The sequence below is a fragment of the Zeus faber genome (assembly GCF_960531495.2).
Source record: "Zeus faber genome assembly, chromosome: 9".
NCBI classification, from domain to species: domain Eukaryota; kingdom Metazoa; phylum Chordata; class Actinopteri; order Zeiformes; family Zeidae; genus Zeus; species Zeus faber.
The window spans coordinates 13,685,849-13,706,772 of record NC_137197.1 but is presented as its reverse complement, the minus strand read 5'-3'; the positions used below and the strand labels follow the sequence as shown (position 1 = coordinate 13,706,772).

Here is a 20,924-nt window from a genome sequence, read left to right as displayed (position 1 = left end):
GCACGTGGAGGGGAGGGATTGTTCATTCCGATTATTCCATGAGATAAACTTTAATTCGGATGATCTGGATGGCAGAGTCACCCCCACACCTACCCGTGCAATCGTTTGTCGGGGGAGGGAAGTTGACGTCGAAGCCTTCCGGCAGCTCGATGGACGTCAGGAAGCGCACGTGGCCCGTGTGTCCGTGGGCGGAGCCCATCGGCACCAGGGGGTACTTCACCGTGGAGGCCGCCGTCGCAGAGCTCACCGCTGGGATGGCGAGGGTGAGGACAACACCTACACAGGAGAAAACACCAGTTCTAAAATGAGCCTCGAGGAAAAGCAAATATCTGGTACCGAAATAAGTTTGTGATCTCAATGGAATTGTTGGTTGAATGATACATTGATTCATTTAAACACATTGAAGGTTCTCACTTGTTAAAGTCGTGAATAAACCATCTAATATAATTATCACAACACAATTCATTTTCAGATTTTGGTTAAATAAAGATTTTATACATTGGAAATCACACAGAATTTACGTTTCATGTCCTTTGTATTGATCGAACGTGAATGGTGCAAATACAATAACTACCTGAACTGTCAAACTCTACAAATATAAATAGTAAATTAAACAAACTCTGAATACCAGAAATGTACACTTATGCTATCGTAGGTTATATTCTGTCACACAGTATAATCATTTCACTAATGTTTTTTTCTCTTCCTGTATAACCTTGCCACAATTAAACGACACCTTTGCCAACGCATCTCTTTTTGCTCTTATTTAGTTGGAACGCCGACTTTTTTTTTGATGCACATTTATTGAATGGTTATTGTACCTGCGCTGGTGCCGATCCACAGCAGGTCCTTGCAGGCCAGCAGAGCTGTGATCCTCAAACAAGCCGCCTTGTGCTGCCTGATGATCGCATCTGAACCTGGAATGAAGACACAGATTTCCTGAATTTCCCCCCCTGGGATTAATAACGTGTTATCTCATCATACGGGGGGAGAGGAAACCATGTTGGAGGTATAGAGGGAGGGAACAGGGGTGAAGTGGAGAGAGAGAGAGACAGACAGACAATAAAAATAGGAAGAAAAAGTAATAAAACAAATCAGGAGACGCTCCGGCAGCTGAGCAGTCGCTGCCATCTAGTGTTGAAGGTCACCTCCATTTTTATGAATTTAAATTTATTTAATGTTTTTCTATGGCTCTCCGTGTTGCAAAGTATCCATTCATAAGCCACCAGAACCACCATTTAATAGCTAACTGATTTAAGCACCAATCATACAACATTTCCAGCGCTTGTGAAATTGGCTGGAGGTTGACGCTCAAAATGGTCTGGTAATTTCGAGGGTTTTTCTCTTACGAATCTCTGTTCATTTTGTATTTTTACCAAAAGGTTTCTACCACGTTTGTGTGCTCTCTGAAATGCCTTTAACGTGTGTTCGCTCAGTGCACTGCATCTGCGCGCTACGTGCAGGTACCCGCGAGCATCTTGTGCACGGCAGGGGCCACATCCACCTCCGTGAGGCTCTCCCAGGTCTGGGCGTGGTACAGTCTGACCAGAGCGCTGCCCTGCAACGCCAGCCAGACTCCCTGGCCGTACGCCACCATGCAGGTCACACAGCGACTGCTGTCCGTCCCCACCTGGAACCAGTGCTGAGAGGAGAGAGGGAGGAAGAGAGAGGAAAATTAGGGACGACAATACTGAAGTAAACTTTACATCCTTCTGACTTCATTGGCCTAGCCCAGCGGCTCCCAACCTTTTTCTGAGTCAAAGTGCACCGCAATTTTTTTTTTTTTTAATAAATCAACGTTTGAAAGAAAAGCAAAAAATTGTATTGAAACGATTTATTTATTTATGTTATTGTTTATTTATATATTATTATTTATTTATTTCTATTTATTAATTTAATCTTTGTTTTGCTTGAGTTATTGGCCCACTTGCAGTGCCATAGCAAGCCCACAGGTTGAAAATCGCTGATCTCGCTCTTCTATCATGTTGTTGTTGTTGTTGCTTTGATCCTGTTCTCTGCCTCCATCCATTCATCAGAACATCCATCATCCCATGATTCCATTCATCGATCCCTACGTTTCATCAGCCTTTCGGTCAAGCCCTCCATCCTCCATCCACCCGCCCCTCAGTCACCTACCTCTTGTACCAGAGTGGTTGTGTTGATGATGAGCACTCTGTTCTGGGACCCGCACCACAGCTTCCCTCCCACTGGGACCATTTTGGTGATGGGGCTGCTGGTCGAGCCGAGAACCAGCGTCTGAGAAGACTGGGCGTCCCAGAAACTTCCTACAGACGGAGGGGCGAGTGAATCATTACAATTATTGAATCACAAATTAAATGAAGTAAAAATCAAAAGTGTTCTATAGTAAAGTTCTATAACTTTTTTTTTTTTTTTAAATACTAATTGCTTATTGAGAAAACAGAATTGGAAGTAGCGAATCCTAACTACAAATGATACTTGTCACTACAAATTGGGCAAGTTCAAGCTTAAAACTTGACAACAAAGTCAGCGTGATACCAATTAATTCAATTAGAATTTTGCAGGTTTATTATTTCAATCAAGTTTCATTTGAATGATTAATATGGAGGCTATGGTCTTTGTTTTGAATGCCCTCATTACCGGAGGCAACGACTATAGGATTATGCTTAAAAACTAACTATAAGGTTAAAGTATTACTTCTTACCAGCTTCTCTCTGATAGACGATCACCTCTCCGTTGGCGAGAGACACAAACACTTTGTTGTCCAAATACCTGAAGGAGGGAAAACAGGAGGACAGAGAAGGCAAAAGGGACAGGGGAAAAAGAAAGGCAAACACAAATTAGCCAATGGACACACACACACAACAACAGTAGAGAGTAAAATGTTATGTATTCATAACATTATGTATTCATAAGAGAGACTCACAGGATGCACAGGATGGGGGCAGAGTGCTGCATCTTCATGCTGTTCTTTCTGTTGCGTATGTTGTCAGAGGACTGGTACACATGAATACTGCCAGGGAGAAAGAAACAAAAAAAAAAGAATTAATTCAATAAACTTTAAACAAACAACAACACAAAACGTGAAGATATAGCTTTTTAAAACAAAGTGTGTCTCTTATCGATCTCGGCTAGAATGAAGTGGAATCCACATGTTTGTCTCCAATTCCCTGTGTGTAAAATGTGTATCTGATATTTTATATCCAAGCATAACTGAGTGGCAACCGTTGCGGCCAACGTGCTTGAAACTGCATTTCAGCTAATGGCCACTAGGTGCTGCACTGGAAAAACGCTGACTCTATAGAAGTCAATGGAAAAAGAGAAAGTTCTCACTGGAAATACATTCAATACTAATAGAAATACAGTCAACACTATAGACTTTAAGTTGGGTGTCTTGGCTGTGATTTTGAAAATTCTTGTTTTATAAAGAGGATATTGAGGCTTAACAAGGGATATATTTGAGGAAAATACCTCCATAGGAAAGTGTCTGTGTCTGAGACGTACCATCCGTCCTCGGTGCCGAGCCACACCGAGCTCTGGTAGGCCTCTGGGTCGATGCTGAGCAGGTCTTCCAGACTTGCCCTGGTGAAGGAGCCCCGGGAGGACCGCCGCATGGCGCGCCCATCCATGGGGCTCTCCGCGTGGACACGGACGCCTCCGCCGCTCCCCAACACCCCCGGAGCTCCGTAGGGAGTGGGGGCCGGGAACTCCTGCTCCTCCTCGCTGCTGGTGGTCTCTGTGGCCATGTCCTTCAGGCCCTGACCCTCCTCATCTGGCAGGAATTGAAGGGGTTAAAAGATAGATAGAACAATAAACTGCGAGATAGATAAATGTGTATTTGTATATGTGACTTACTGCCGTAGCTGGATGATATGGTGGAGTGGCTGGCCTGGCTCTGTAAGGTGGAGGAGGGACTGGGGGAGTCCTCATCGTCTGTGTCGTCGCTGTCAAACGGAACGAGCTCGGTTCCCCCTCCTGAAAACAATACAAATTCATATGGATTAAACAAAAGGCCTAATTCCCAAATCTGTGTTACGAAAGTAAAATTCCATTCTGGGAGTTTGAGTCAACATTGTGGATATTCCAATTAGCATCAACCCAGAGATCCATCTGAGTAAAATCAGATAGATCCGAAAACCGAAAACATGGCAGAACTTTTTGTCTTCCGAACCTGGAATTATCCACCACCGTGAAAAGCCAGTGTTGAATCAACCGAAAGGAAAATGCTCACATTTTGGAACAATGTTGAGCTCATAAGCTCATAAAAGCTTATAAAAGCCCACGAAGTGCAAAAAAAACTGAAATCAAATAAACTTCCCCTTGGAGTGTTGAATGTATCGAATTAAACTTTAATTTCCTTTGCAGCCAAGGAGGCTGATCCCCGTCGGGGTTCGAGAGGTCGAGGGACCGACCTGCATTCTGATCGCTGAGTTCCAGCGAGGAGTGGGAGATGGAGATGTGGAGCTGCTGCTGGGCATGTCCGGGCGCAGCAGCAGGGCGACTGAGAGAGGACTGAGCTCCACGATCCCTACAGAGGAGGGAATTGGTATTTAACATTTTTGAATTTCCACGGTATGTAGTTTTGTGTGTGTGTCTGTGCGTGCGTGTGTACGTGTACACCGACCTGCCCTTGAGGCCCGGTACAGCAGCGATACAGATGATTCTGGCCGAGCAGACAGCGATGCACGCCTCCACCGTGGGCTCGTCCTTGATGTTCAGCAGACACACCTAAAGGGGGCGCCGTCGCCACGTCCTACTTAATTACTTTGTTTCAAACGGCATCGTTTGTTCATCACGCCAGATATTGGATCGATGATGACCACAAATGGGAGCTTTGAAATGAGGGACGCGTGACACCCCGTGGTTTGTTTGTGTGTTCACTGACTGACCTGCCCCACGTAGCCGTCGCTGTTGCAGACCCACACCTCACAGCCGCTGTCTGGGCAGCTGTGGCTCGGAGATGCGCATGAGAACTGCAGAGAAACGACGACAACTATTAATGTCAGTGCAAGGGCTGTGAAAGTTGACTCACTGATTGATGAGCGCCACACGGCATTCGAGTCAAGATTCAAGATTAAAGAGGTTTATTTGTCACTAACGTGTTTTTAGCCAGGTGGCCCGGTGCGGAAGTATTGAAACCCCTCCGGTCATAAAACGATTGATTTTCTTTTTCGATCAACCGTTACTACCAGAAGAGCAGATGTTCTCTCACCTGCATCCCACTGCGGGTCTTCATGATGGGAATGGCCTTTAGGAACTCTGGGTCCCACTGGTCTTTGTTCATAGCTGGACACAAGTAACAAAAAAATAACAGTCGGCATAATCTACAGGTCAACTTTTTACAAATACAGATACGGCATAGAATATGGGTTTATAAATAAGCTTATTGATTGATACAATTCTTGTCTCCCGCAGAGACTTTTGTATCTGTAGGATTATCTTTGACATTCCGTCTTGAAATACCGCCGGGTCTCTCACCGAGCTTCTTCTTGGCCTCCTCGAAGGCCTGCTCGAAGTTGGAGCGCGTGTCTGGGGAGCTGAACTCGAAGACGAAGCTGCTCTCGGCCGAGGCGGTGGTCAGCTCCAGCTTGGTGGGGAGGAAGGTCATGCTGAACGCCAGCGACTGTTTGTCCGACAGCTCCCTGTGCACCGAGGCCATCAGGTCCTTGATCACCTCATCCAAGGACTGAGAGAAGGAGCAAAAAAATGTATATAGGGTTCATCTGACAGCAAGTTTCTCTGACTCAGCTCCTACTGTGGTGGTAGTGGTGCTGTTGGAGGATGCAGGGTTTCTCTGGAGCCTCTTTTCCAGCGCAGCAACCATTTCAGGAACCCGGAACTTCATTCTTGGTACTTAAAATGTATGCCCCTTTCCCCAGGAGGAACTTAGATCAGAAATTGGTTCCACTTGGACAGTTCCTGGTCAGAAAGAAGTCCCCCTTTTTGGGAAGACTGACGTTCCCATTCCAGAAGGTTCTGGTTTGTAAACGGTTCCTCATTTGGTTCCTGTACCTCGATGGGAAAGCGGCTAATGGCCCATAAGGCACTGGGATTTTAATAGACGAAACAAGAGGAAGCCAAAATGAGAGATAAATAGGAAAGAAATGCGGCTCAAAAAGAAAAATCTCTGCTTTAGACTTAGCAACTCAGCAAAGTAGGAGAAGAATTTGAAAGGAACCCGAACAAAAAAAAACACGTTTTATGACGCCTGGACTGATCGGGGTAGGACAGAAAAAGAGAGAACAAATGGCTTAAGGAGGAAAGGGATTTGGGTGGGAATAAGCAAGGTGTGTGTGTGTGTGTGTGTACGTGCGTTGTCGTCTGCAAAGTACCTGGTGGGGGAAGCTGAGCGTCTCGGACAGTTTGCTAATCTGACCCAGCGTGCTCAGATCCTCGTCCAATCGACCGATCATCTTCTGGATGTTCTCCTTGTTCGTCGCCTGCGAGGAGCCTGAGGGGGGGTGGGGGGGGGGGGGTGGACGACGACCATGTAAATATGAAATTATTTTTGGATCGACTCGAAGTTGAGGCTCATTTTGCTGGCGACGGGCGGGAGAATGTGTCTTACTTTTCACCATCTCGATGTCTTCGAGGGGAAGCTTCCACAGAAACTTGTATTTACTGGCGGTGTCGATCACACTAGCAGCGGAATACCTGGGGACAAGAGGTGGAGGTGAAGATGGAGAGAACAACCAAAAGAGGGACTCGTCCGTCAGGAATCAGTGGTGAGGGAGAGCGGTTTTTTCTTGATGTGTTAAAAAAATGTTCTATGTTTAGTCTCTGTGAACGCAAATGGGCATTTTGATTGCACTGAAAAGAACAATGTGATAAAAGAGACACCACAGCATGTTAGTTCGCCAAACTCATTTAAATAAATCTTTAGCTTCTCTAGCCTGTGTAAAATAACAATTAATACTATATATATATAATACTATAACATTATTTGGGAATGACTGAAGTGAATTAAGTGAATTCAAGAGAAATCATACACTTTTTTGGCAATTGCGGACATCAATTCGACAAATTCCATTTCAACTGATCCCTCTCATGCACACATCCAGACACCAACGTCAAAGCCAGCAGATGCAAGGCGACCACTACACACTATTCTACATGATATTCAACATTCCAACTGATCAAAGCACTCAGGTGTGTCTGCAAAAGGGCGACAACAAATCCAGGCTTTCCGCAACACTGGACCTGGACAGAATCAGATTCACGCAACCTTCTTGTGGTTCTTTCGGAAACGTCCCATTTCCAGAGGATCTGTTCAGGGTTCAGCTTCTGTTCGGGGTGGGGTGCGTGTTTTGATTTGAATGGACAGGTCCGCCTCGGCTTTGTGTCTTTTTGGGTCGGATGCAGCGTTTTGGGCACGTGAAGACGCCTTATATGAACAACCCTGAATCATGTGATCGTCTCATGGTTGAGTGTTTAAATCAGTGCAACGGTGCAGATGAGGAGAATCATTATGTCGGCCTGCATTTGCATACAATACATACATATAGCTGGGTGTGTGTGTGTGTGTGTGTGTGTGTGTGTGTGTGTGTGTGTGTGTGTGTGTGTGTGTGTGTGTTCGTGTTCGGTGAGTGTGTGCCTTGCTGCATACAGGCTCATGGAGCTGCGTCTCAAGGAGCCTGACTTCCTTTTCAGGGTGGTGCAGATGAGCAGGTCACTGAAGAGGAAGAGAGAGCGGTCCTTCTTCCCTCCCACTGTTTTCTACAGAGAGAAAGGGGAAAGAATGAAAGAAAGATGGAGAGAGGGAGAGAGGGGGAGAGAGAGAGAGAGAGAGAGAAAGGAGGAGAAAGAACATTTACATGCTAGGAGTTTAGATGCTTTGTCCATATCTAAAATTAAAAGGCTGTTTACATGAATAAAAAGAGATAAACAGACAGATAAAATCCATTTAAATATTGTAATATTTTAAAAGACATAATTTCACGATGAATGAATGATTTGGTTTTTAAAAAGTAAGAATTATTATTATCGATTTATTTATTTATCTATTTATTTATTTATTTATTTATTAAGATCTTACCCCCTCCATGACCATTTCTTGTCTAAGGAACTTCCTCTGTGGATTCAGGATCTGACAGAACACACACGCACGCACACACACACACCGATTAAGACATTTTAACATGACATTCATTGGAATCGTACACGTAAGGATTCCCATTGTTTTTTTTTTTTTTGTTTTTTAACTGGGTTAACTGATATGAATGTCCCGTATTCATCTCTTATTATAGAACACACATTTGATACAGGTGTCAAACTATAAACAAAATGTCCCGTCTCTCTCTCTCTCTCTCTCTCTCTCTCTCTTACATGTTCCACTCCCTCTATGTGCGCCTCGATCTCCTGCATGACCCTCGTCTCTCTCTCTGCCTCCTCCGCCGACCGCCGGCCCTTGTTGATCCTCTCGGCCAGGCGCTTGATGTCCCTCTGGGCGTCCAGCAGGAAGGGGTGGTCCGGGTGGTCCTCCGGGGTGTGTTTCAGTAAGTCCTAAGGCCCACGTGCACATCAAATTAAACACACACACACACTGTTTGAGGGCTGCAGTTTTAGTGACTTTAGACACTAAAACCTTTTAGAATCGGAAATAAGTGAACTTGGGATGTATTGAATTATTTTAAGTGGTTTGAATCACACTTTAAACCTGTGATCTGGGATTTCTTTATATTTGTTTTACTAATTTTATTTCTACGCTATCATTTTTCTTTGCTTTTATGCCTAATGTGAAGCACTTCCAGTTACACTTGTGTCTGAAATGTGCTTTTCACATTTCGCTTGCCTTGCCTAAAAACACAATCTTATGTTCTGGAGGTAGTTATGTGTTAAAGTAGCCACGAGGGTTTCACAAGAAACAAATAAATATACAGGAACATAGAGCAAATTGAAGACTTCTGCCCTAAAATAAACAAAGAAACTCTACTAAAATCTCTAAATGGCCCATGTTCTTGGCGTTGAACATGAATCGGTGTACTTCAGTAATAATAAAAATGTGCTCATCCTGATCCTGATCATCTCTGCAGTACTGATGCAGACTGCATCCTGTAACCATGGTGACCAGCAGGATGCGGCAGAGCCTACCTTGACCAGTAGCTCGTACCGGGGGATCCTCTGAACGGGCTTGATCATCAGGTCGCCCAGGGCCTGCTTCTCCTTGTTCTCGCGCATGTTTTGCTGCACGGTGTGACGTAGAGGGGAAAAACAATGGCAGAGTAGAGAGAGAGAGAAAGAAAGAGGAAGGTTAGGTTTGAAGGGCCAAAGCAAGAGTGGGTGAGGGAACGAAGGGGTAAAGGGAGGGTGAAAAAATGGGAGGCAGGAAAACACAGGGAGGATGAAGTTCACAAAGTAAGAAACAGAAACATGGGGTAAGAGGAAAAAAAGGAAAGTGCAGGTGATTTCGGCGGTTCCTCTTTTGACCACGAGATGGTGCAGTGATGCTCCTGATGCCAACAGAGACTCGGGGCAAATTCACAAAAGGACTGAGCGGCTTTTGCGTCCGCTAAACCTGCGCAAATAACACATAAAGAAACCGTCCAATTCTCAAAGCACCTGCAAAGGGTGAAATGCACTCCTTACTGCGCTGCCAAGCAAATAGCCTCTCAGTGCGGCGGTGCTATTTGCACATATCGAGGTATTATATGAGAAAAAAAACTGGCCACTTTCTTAGGAAATGAGCCTCATTGCAAATAACATAATTAAATGTTAATAATTAAAAAAAACATCCAATTCACAAACACCAGCACTAATAGCAGTGAAAATATTACCGTCTTCAGAAAGTTGGTGATAACTGCGCGGACAAAAAACCTGTCAACATTGAGATTTTAAAATAAGGGAATCTGTCCGGCGACCGTTGGGGGGCGCGGCGCACAGGATATATAAGGGGTGTCACACCCAGACTTTCTCATGATTTGTAAATAATATTTTGACATTATTAGAATTATTTTTTATTATTATTATTTATTATTATTATATATATATTTTTTATTTATTATTATTTATTATTATTACTCCAAAGGTGGAATGCCTTGAAAGGGCAGCAGTCGGTGGCGGTCTTCGAAACGCACTCCAAAAGCAACCGTCCAATTCTCAAAGCACATGCAAAGGGTGAAATGCACTCCTAACTGCGCTGCCAAGCAAATAGCCTCTTGGTGCGCCGGTGCTATTTGCACATATTTAAATGTGGTATTATGCGTACATTTGGTGCAAAATTGGCCACTTTCTTAGGAAATGAGCCTCATTGCAAAAAACATCCAATTCACAAACACCAGGGGGGCGGTGCACAAGCTATTTAAGGGGTGTCTTGCCCAGACTCTAATGATTTGTAAATAATATTTTGACATTATTAGAATTATTATTACTGTCACAGCATCCAAAGGTGGCATGCCTTGAAAGGACGGCAGTCGGTGGTAGTTTTTAAAGCGTACTCCAAAAGCAAAGTTCAAACTTTGAATAATTTATTGTACAAAAAAGGTGTTACAAACGCTGACAAAAACGGTTCCTATTAAACAACTAAAAGTTACAGGGAGTAGCGATAAAGCGGTCGAAATTAGCACTGAACCACAGATGGCATTGAACCTGACCGTATAGGACCATGGACGGATCCGCAGGGCCGGGCCGCTGCACCTGGAAGCCCGTGGCGTTTGGCCCGCAGATCCGCAATCAGATGCAAAATGAGGGCAAATTGCACTCCACAGCAAAATCTTATGGCTGTGTTTGCGCCGTCATGTAATTAGTGAAATATCTTTTGTGAATCTGACGTCGAGACGGCGTGGATATCGTGGATATCGAGTGCAATTGATGAGCAATTCATGGTGACATCGGTGTCTGCAATCCATTCTTTGTGAATTCGCAAATTTTCAGGTCTTTGTGGGGGTTGCATAAATGTTTATTTTGCATTTGTACTTTAAACATATCTACTGGATAGAATAAGTGCAAGACATTTTTTTTGTTATCTTTTTTTCTTCTCTCAGGTCATGATTCATGATGGTGCTTAAAACAAGGGGTTAAAAAGGGCAAGTCAAGGTGCAGGACCCCCTGATTGAAAATATAAAATCAAAAGCTATACATTGTCTTTTGGCCCAAAATTGTAATCACAATACAAGTAAATTACTCCTTTTTGCCTTTTCAGATTTCATTATTATCAAAAACCAACCTCATTCTCTGTGTATTTGTATGTTTGTGTTTGTTTGTATTTGTATGTTTGTGTGTGTGACAGCGTCGAAATACAAAAGTTCCAGAAATTCAGCCCTGGGGTTCCACCAGGAACGGCAGGGCATGTCTCTCTTTCAAAGAAAAAAGACAAAAACTCCTGATGAGCGGGGACGAGCCCAGGAAATACACTCAGACAAACAACACGTTAGGAAAAACAAGCAAACAAGTAAAAACCAACGAGAGGGAAAGCGGACTCTGGCCAGTACATGCCAGAAAAACATCCCTTTGATTGGTTTCAGGGTTTGTGTACTTTAGTGATCCATGGTGCAAGGACTGTTTTCAAGGACATTTACCTCAGAAAATTGTAAGCGTAATACACACCCAAACACACACAGTACAACTCACCTCCAGGAACTTGTGGAATGCCGGTTTGGCCTCCTTGGCGATCCTCACGGCATCTTTGGCATTGAGGAAGTTGTCGATGTACGCTGAATAAATGTTCGCCAGCGTCTCCTTGGAGAACTGCGAGAGACAAAATGGATGCAGGGGAGGGAGGGACAGGAAAGTGAAATCATTTCAACATGGGTCATGTACTCCTTCTAGCAGCGGTATTCAAAGGTTTTCCTGCCGACTTGATGCACCCCCACCCTCAAAAAAAAAAAAAAAAAAGTGGAAGAAAAATAAAGTGTGATATGCAAACTAAGGTAGTTTATAGTTGACCAGGTGGAGCAGTCACATTCATTTGGGGCTTTTATTGCCTATTCACAGACTAATGAGGGCACAGAAAGTAAATTAAAATATAATACTAATAATAATAATAATAATAAATATAGCTGCAGGCAACAATACACAGGGTCCATTATTGACACCAATCACAAATTTTTGAGTTCACATGGAACGTAGCATCAGTTTGCGCTGTCGCTCGTCTTTACATCAGCATTACATCTCAAACGAATTACAATTTTCAGAGTTTCCAACGAACGCAGCATCGACTGACGTAACGACGCAGTGACTCGAGTTTTCCAAGTCCTGGTGACACGCAGAGCCACTACTGCAAGCCGATGCACCTGTTGCGCGTTGTGACTTTATCCCAAAAGTGAGAAGGTGTCTGTCTGCTCCCTGTAGTGCACAGAGTCCTGCCTCACGGCGTCTCTGTGGAAGGAAATGACTCCGTGTGGAAGTTCCCAACAACAAGCTTCCGATCAAACGCATTAAACACTGCGTGTCCCTCAGAGGCATTTCATCAACCTTTTCAACTTTCGGCACTAAAATAAAACGGACACGATTCGGACCCGTTGCCCTGGAGCTGCAAGCGAACTCCATGTGTGAGGACACAAAGACGGAATATGTTTTGAACTGTTTTGGACTCAGTTTGTGCGTTAGGACTGGCTGGAATGCCGCAGGAGGTGCACGACACCGGGTAAGAACAGACTGCGTTTATATTTACAAAAAGGGCAAAAGAAAACACCCCGCGGACGTCAAGTAGGTAGGACAATACACACACACACACACACACTCTACCCCCCCTCCCCATCAAGTGTGTGTTTGGTTCAGAATGTTTGGTAAATACTGTCTACAATTTTTTCAAGTTTTTTTCAATCTTCCAGTCTCTATTTTATGTCTATTCCTATTCCATTTTCATCATTTCATTATACAGCAATATGCAATGCTTCGATATATTACATAAAAGAAAAAAAAAAAAAAAAAACACAACTAGGGTATTATTAAAAGACAATAAAAGTTGAACCGGTCTATCTTCAAATGCAATACATTGGCCTGGAAAAGGGTTTATACATTTTATTGTTTTGGGTCAAAACCAAAACCAAAACCGCCCAGCACGCCGCACTATTAGCAGCTTGTAAATACCCAACAAATCCTTCATCCCCATTAGGCGGACCACAAAACAAGCTGGTTTCAGCCAAAACGCTCTTTAAAAAAAAAGTTATTTGCCAAGGTAAATAAACTATGAGCTTCCCTGGGCTTATCCCCGGCTTCCCGTTTTCCATCACAGTGGAAGCTGCTTACGGTATAATGATCACGGTTACATTGATCAACCGCTTACATGGATCAAAAAGCTTGGGACAGAATCGTTCCTTTACGAATGCTGTCGAAATCATTTGCTTTTAGTGGTCAAGGCGTCCGCTAACAGTGTTCATTATGGGTCTTTTCATACATGACAACTTATGGAAAGAAATATGGAAAAAAAACAAAAAACGATGGTAATTCAATTTCTTTTTACTTTACTCCCATGATACTTTGCCTCGCGGTAACCCCGTCTGCAGTGGTGGTGCTATAGCCCCCTTACAATGTTACATTTTCATCAAACACTTTAAATCCTATCCGACAATTATTTTAAGTTTCAAATGTATTTGGCAGTGGCGTAAACGCGTCATCTCCGCTCCGCGTCCCCGTTTCCAGTTTCTCTCAAAGCAAAAGCAAATAAAATCAGTGTGTTTTTATTTTAGGAGTATTTATTTTCCTCTGTTTCCTAATTGAAGGAAACAAAAAAAAAAGCCCGCTGCGTCCCGTGTCCCATGGAGATACCATGAGATGGTAATCTGCATTAGAAATAAAGACAAAGACAAAAAATTGGTGATTATAAACATCTGCTTATAGTGATCAATCTGACCCGGACAGACGTGGCTCTACAGAGGTTTTTCCACGGTAGAAGAGGGCTACATCGGAATTACACAAACCAAAATCAAATGCTGCACAGCGGGTTCTCCTCTCGCCATCATCATTTATCTGGTTGAGAGGGAAGATCAAGTCGAATCAAATATCACAGTATTTATGAATACCTATCTCCATATTTGATAATTTGGTGACATTTTGGGGGTGACTATTGGTCTTTCCATAAGATATTTTACACCCTCTAATCATTCGTACGTTCAACTATTTCAGGGTTACCAAAATCGCAGGCGACATCTAGTCTCTCATGGCGATATCGGTAGCATCGGTATTAGTTGAAAAATTGGTGAAATGTCACAAATAGTGAAGAAAACTGTTGTAGCAATGTTATGTTGCAGCATCTCGACATCATTTCAGTCAAGTTGAAACTAAAAACTAATAAGAGGAGTCTAGATCTGTTCGCACGCACGCACACACGCACACACACACACACACACACACACACACAAATCACTATGACCTGCTTTTCTGTCAGCAGCAGACACAAAGAGGAAAAGCAATTTTGGAAAAGGAAGCTTTTCTCTTTTCCCTCAGCCACATCCATCATCCTTCATTATCACCTCCTCCTTCGCCTCCCCCTCTCCCCCTTCTCTCCTCTCGGCGGTTGGGGAAACAATGGCTGAGGGGAGGGAGAGGTCGATTGGCGGGGGGAGTAGAAGGACTGAACGGCAACAAGGAATAACGTTGCTCATCTCGTTCCAATGGCACCTGTCAAGGGGTGGGATGTATTAGGCAGCAAGTGAACAGTCGGTTCTTGAAGTTGATGTGTTGGAAGCAGGAAAAATGGACAAGCGTAAGGACCTGAGCCACCTTGACAAGGGCCACATTGCGATGGCTTGACGACTGGGTCAGAGCACCTCAAAAAACGGCAGGTCTTGTGGGGTGTTCCCGGTATGCAGTGGTTAGTACCCAACAAAAGTGATCCAAGGAAGGACAACCGGTGAACAGGTGACGGGGTCATGGGCGCACAAGGCTCATTGATGCGCGTTAGTGGTGTAACGGAACGTAGTTGATCCTGACGGATCGCCCCCCATGGTTCGGCACGCTTGTGAACCGTGGATCAATTGCAAAATCTAAGCATCATAGTGAAATGAAAAGAAGATAAACTTAGCAGCCCCTGTCATGACACATGTCTATCTGCTCCTGGGCTTATTTCCAACCAGCCCACTCTCTACAACCCAGTCGTCTGTGTCTCTGTGCCGGAGGTCGCTGAAAATGCCATGTAGGTGGCGTGTGGTAGATGAAACTGCCACAATTTCTTTACGGTACATTGTGCTATATTGCTGCTACTTTATGACACGTGCTGAATGAGCTGCTGTATGTCGCCGCTATGTGCCTGCTCGTCCACCATATTGTATGTGTATTGAGAGACGCAGACTTCGCTACAAAATCGACTGTAACTTGTTCCAATTCCAATAAACACGTAGTGTTTATTGGAATTAAATTTAGTTACTGGGGGTGGATCTAATAGTATTTTTTGAATTCACTACCATGTTTAATGTAAGAAGGTATCATGCATGCCTCATATTGCACTTCATTTTTACAATTGAGTATTGAATATTTTCTATATTTTAAGTTAGTTAAGTTTAATTTTATTTAAATATTGGACATCTTAAATTTTGTTTTCATTTAAGACGATGGGCAAAAGTACCTTACTTTTACTGTTTTACAGAATAAATGGAAAGCAAAGTTATATTTGTCTCCCATTATCATTTTTTTTTGCCGATCCAAATTGGTGAAAAAGTTAATGCTGCTATGATAGAAAGGTGTCAGAACACACAGTGCATCACAGCTTGCTGTGTGCGGGGCTGTGTAGCCTCAGACCAGTCAGAGTGTCCATGCTGACCCCTGTCCACTGCTGAAAGCTCCTACAATGGACACGTGAGCATCAGAACTGGAGCATGGAGCAATGGATGAAGGTGGCCTGGTCTGATGAATCACGTTTTCTTCTACATCATGTGGATGTGGCAACTGGGGAAGAGATGACACCAGGATGCACTGTGGGAAGAAGGCAAGCTGGTGGAGGCTGTGCGACGCTCTGGGCAATGTTCTGCTGGGAAACCTTGGGTCCTGGCGTTCATGTGGACGTTACTTTGAAACGTACCACCTACCTAAACATTGTTGCACCAAATACACCTCTTCATGGCGACAGTATTCCCTGATGGCAGTGGCCTCTTTCAGCAGGATAATGTGCACTTCCACACTGAAAAAGCTGTTCAGGAATGATTTGAGGAACATGACAGGAAGGAACAAGACGTACAAGAATTCAACCAGTTCTCAAGCCGATGGAGCAACGGTGGGATGTGCTGGAAAAACAAGCCCGATCCATGAAACCCCGCCTCGCATCTTCCAGGACTTAAAGGATCTGCTGCTAACGTCTTGGTGCCAGATACCACAGGACACCTTCGGAGGTCTTGTGGAGTCCACGCCTCCACGGCTCAGAGCTGTGCTGGAGGCACGACGGGGGGCTCCACAATATTAGTGGTTATTAGTGGTGGTTTTAAGGTTGTGGCTGATCCGTGTGTGTGTGTGTGTGTGTGTGTGTGTGTGTGTGTGTGTGTGTGTGTGTGTGTGTGTGTGTGTGTGTATGTATGTATGTATATATATATATATATATGTGACCCACCACAGATTTTAGATACTTTTGGTGCGATTTCACTTTTTTTTCCTCCACTTCATTTGAAAGTGGAGAATCAGAGCTTCAGAGAAGAATCAGAGGAGGTGCGCCAAACTGTGTTTCTGAGATATCACCCTCAAAAGTTTTCCCAAGGCTCCGCGTCTTGTTTATGGAAGTGACGTCAGCTTGTTGCGTGTCGCGTGTGACGCCGCCTCCACAACAATGAATCCGGGTGTGTGTATAAAACACGTAAGGTCGGAGGATGAACTCCATCAAAACGGTTTCACATTGTGACTTCACACCACATGGAGTATGGATGAATGATCTTCACCTGGACGCTCGCTTTAAGGAAAAACCATCAATCGACGTTGTTCGGCGCTATTCAGCGTCTCGGTAAGTGAACTGCGTTTCCCCAGCTCATCTAGTGGGAATATTTAACTCCACGGTTTAACATTCATCCACTATTTATAAATCAAACACGGCTTTGAAAAAACGTTGAGAGATTAAAAAAAAAAAAAAACCACAAAGGAACACGAGTCTGGAAAAATCTAATTTTCCTTCTAGAAAGGTTTTTTCAACTTATTTGGCGGCTCGCGACAATGCGGGTTTTGCTGCGGTGGGTCACTCACACACACACACACACACACACACACACACACACACACACACACAATAATACTAGTAATAATAGTTAGCAATTATTAATAATAATAGATTAGCTCTGGTGAAAGTGGAATACATAGTTTGGTTCTCTGGTAACTAAATTTACCAAACCATGTCTTCTAGTTTCACAAGGGCTATCGACTACTCTGCGGTGAAACAACCCCCTGATGTGGGAAGTAAGAATAATGATCAAAAATTAATTGCCACGGCACTTTTAAAAACAAAGACCCTTCAGAACTAGACAGCCCAAAGCTAGACACAGTCAATGTGTGTGTGTGGGGGGCATTTAAGTGGGAGAAAGAGGTCAGCGTTGCCAGGTGTGCTACAATTATCTTATTTGTACAATAATTTAAGGCTTTGTATGATGTGCCATCAATAATTACAAATTACTATAATAATAATTACCCCCCCCCCTTCATAATAGTTGAATGGTACAGAGCTGATTTGGAACCACAACGATTATTCATCTTGTCAATAATGTCAATAATGTATTAGGGATCTGGATCTGCCATAAATGATCCAATCACACCTCTCGTCTCGACCACCCAATAGGATAATTCTGGAGTCCTCCCACGACGTTTTAGTTTTCGGCAACACTGGGGAAGGGGCACCGCTGATGACGATGACGCACACGTCATCAGGACACAATCAGGTCCTGATGACGTGGCATGTTTATGATGAAACCGAACAACAAATGATTTTGGGACGTTTAGATGATGAATTAATGGATCATTTATACCCATTTATAAAGAATAAAAAACAAAACAAAACAAAAAAAAAAACAGTGATACAGGTCTTTAACAAACCCGACGGAAATGTTTGTCAGGTTTTATTTGACAATTAAGAGAGGCCGCCGTCAAGAGAAAACACCCTCATTTTAACACTGTAGACACAGCAAGATGAGTTATGAATGCTAAGCTTTACTGCTTTACACACAATTTCCACAGAAGAAGAAGGAAAGAAAGAAAAAGAAAAAAAAAAAAATAATAATAATAATCTGCCCCGTGTGAGGCTCGAACTCACGACCTTCAGATTATGAGACTGACGCGCTGCCTACTGCGCCAACGAGGCCTGGTGCCTGGTGGGAGGCGTGCGCTGTGCAATGCACAACCGCTCCGGAGGCGGGAGGCCCCACATTGCGAGGTAAGGGTGTCGCGTTACCAGCGACGCCAAGGCACGGGAGGCGGAGTTAGACACTGAGCGCACGCTGCAGCTCTTCGCGGGGAGAGGGAGCTGAGAGATCCGCTGCGGTTTTGTTGTCCTCTCCGTAGGATGTTATGAGACCGCTTGCGCAGCGAGGCTTCGCGCGATCGGTTTCGGCTTTTGGGGAAAAAAAACAAAAAAAACCCCAGGAACCCTGAAGCAGGTCCTCCGTGTCAGAGCCGTGATTGGTCATTGACTGTGCTGTCTCGGCCCAAGCGTTGTCTCCCTTGCTCTGTGTTGCCACCTCCCCCCGTTTCTCCTCGTGGCTTTTGTATTTAGATTTGTCGGACGCGCCGCGTACAGTGCTGTTCCTCCATTAGTCAACAGCAGGTCGGCAAGGTGGGGATAGGGGAACCTCCAGAGCTCACAGAAAGGCAAGAACAAACACCATGAAAAGGTTTGAGAATCTCTGGTGTACATCGCCGCGTATATCGACTCACCTACAGAATTCTTGGAAAAAAAAGAAAATCGTAGCACAACAGATTGTCGATTACGCGTCCTCTCTCGCGCTATATGATAATTTATTATGAGACGGCACTCAAGCGGTTAATGATCTTTTACTAGCAATGGACAGAGACACCTCGTCAGTCGTACTATCACTTGACGTCAGTGCTGCTTTTGATACTGTTGATCATAACCCGCTTCAAGATCGTCTGGACACGTGCATTGGCACGAGAGGTTTGGCACTTTCCTGGTTTACATCTCTTACATTGTGACCTCCGAGTGTTGTATTGTTACTCGTGGGGTCCCGCAGGGATCTGTACTGGGTCCTTTTGTTGTTTAGTATCTATATGTCGCCAGTTGGAGATACCATAAGCAAAAAATGGCATCAGCTTTCATTGATATGATGACGACACCCAACTACACATGCCCTTAGTTAATAAATAACCCGCGCAATTGTGTCTTGCTGAAATTTAACAGCGGACATCTACATTTCCTGCTTCTCAACTCTGAGAGAATGCGATGCTGGTGCATGGCCTTGCCACACAGGGAGCTCTTCAAGGATACCACCCTGAACTTTGATAACTCTACTATCACCCAAAGTATATTTGTTATATTTAGCTGTTATATTTATATATTTCACCCCACTCTCGTTTCATCTTCGCAATCTTGCTAAGATACAGCCCACTGTATCCGGAGACCCTCGTCGTGCATTTGTAACATCCCGCCTAGATTGTTATTACTTATAAAGCACTGCACAGACAGACAGGCGGCATAAAAGGAAACGCAATGGAGGTTAAGTTAAAACAAACATAAATGTACATAAAAACAAATGTAACACCGAATAAAAAGCCTATTAAAAACAAGTCTGTAAAAATGCAGCGCATTAAACAGAAAAAAGGTTCTAAGATTTTCAGATCTCGCCACCCCCCACGCCCACCCCCAGTTCCTCCTCACAGAGGGATTACTGGCAGCTACATTCTGTCAGCAAAGGTTAACTGTCACACTCGCAGGCCACATTCCACTCGCAATGGCGAACAGATCTAACACTTCCTGACTATATTTCACGGTGGAACAGGACAAATAGTACCATCTTTACACCAGAACTAGCGGGTTCACCCGGGTTTAAAGAAACCCGGGTGAACCCCCAACACTACATTAGGAGCAGCGTGGAGTATCCATGCGCACCGGCGGGGAGCGGAGACGCTCCCCGGGTTCGGAGAGCGGCGATGGGGCGATGCTGGAGTGACTCGGAGCCCGGTGGGGAGCGTGGGTCCCCACGGAGGGATCAGCACACCCAAAACACTTTATGGTCCCGCACGCGGGAATAAAGTTATTAACTTCTGATTTTGATTCGAAATGGGGTATGAAATGATGGGATGATACACGGATATTCCTGTCTATTAACGTGCCGACGTCTGGAACTCTAATGTGCATCGCAACCTGCCGGTAAAAGGGCCAAAAGGAGCGGGTCGAGCCGGGTGACCAGTTCACATCAGACCTTTGCCAGGTCAGAAACCCGGGTTTTACCTTTCCCACTCAAATGCTGGATGTGAGCGGGTGTTACCAGGTTTTTGGTGCAGCGGGAAAGGGGTATAGGTAATATATATTATAATAAATAATAATATTTTCTTTATTAATATGAAAAAAATAAAACAGATTTACGCACATAACTACCATCTTAAATGGAGTGCGTGCTGTTAACCACTGCTAAAGAACAGTGTTACGTACACACATAAATATTCATAACCTGGGGAAAATGGTTTGTTTTTCACTACATTCACTACTACACTACTTTCTCTACAACAAACACATAGCTTTTATGATGTAAAGTGAAAAAAAGATAAACGCCAGATATCATTTTATGTGATGATTTCTAGATGTACTATACCAGTGATTGTCAACCTTTTTCATATCAAGGACCTTCCTTTTGATAAACAATAGGCCATGGACCTCAGGCCCGATCTGAGAAGATTTATATTGTTAGACATGATTTAGTCAAGACTTATCTGTTTACACTTTAGTTAGACACAAAACGATGCAACTGGGAAATAACGGTGAAGTTCAAATATTAATCACTTTCGCTGGAGACCCACTGGAACCTCTTGAAGGACCCCTGGTCCCCTGGACCTCTGTTGAGAACCCCCTGGTCTACACCTACGTCCCCATAAGA

The 20,924-nt window shown here is 44.0% G+C and overlaps 1 protein-coding gene across 1 annotated transcript in view; it reads right to left on the bottom strand.

Moving 5' to 3' along the window:
- The window catches only part of arhgef17 (Rho guanine nucleotide exchange factor (GEF) 17), a 72,042-nt gene that overhangs the window by 3,587 nt on the left and 47,531 nt on the right, over positions 1-20,924 (bottom strand). The window contains exons 5-24 of the mRNA XM_080007366.1: positions 11,545-11,661; positions 9,070-9,162; positions 8,305-8,481; positions 8,015-8,065; positions 7,586-7,695; positions 6,548-6,633; positions 6,312-6,430; positions 5,458-5,665; positions 5,192-5,265; positions 4,869-4,952; positions 4,604-4,707; positions 4,392-4,507; positions 3,835-3,954; positions 3,484-3,751; positions 2,906-2,992; positions 2,684-2,751; positions 2,137-2,285; positions 1,468-1,642; positions 822-917; positions 94-276 (exon numbers count right to left, since the gene is read on the bottom strand). Coding sequence (XP_079863492.1) covers positions 94-276; positions 822-917; positions 1,468-1,642; positions 2,137-2,285; positions 2,684-2,751; positions 2,906-2,992; positions 3,484-3,751; positions 3,835-3,954; positions 4,392-4,507; positions 4,604-4,707; positions 4,869-4,952; positions 5,192-5,265; positions 5,458-5,665; positions 6,312-6,430; positions 6,548-6,633; positions 7,586-7,695; positions 8,015-8,065; positions 8,305-8,481; positions 9,070-9,162; positions 11,545-11,661 — 2,485 coding nt within the window. The remainder of the gene's footprint in view (positions 1-93; positions 277-821; positions 918-1,467; positions 1,643-2,136; positions 2,286-2,683; positions 2,752-2,905; positions 2,993-3,483; positions 3,752-3,834; positions 3,955-4,391; positions 4,508-4,603; positions 4,708-4,868; positions 4,953-5,191; positions 5,266-5,457; positions 5,666-6,311; positions 6,431-6,547; positions 6,634-7,585; positions 7,696-8,014; positions 8,066-8,304; positions 8,482-9,069; positions 9,163-11,544; positions 11,662-20,924) is intronic.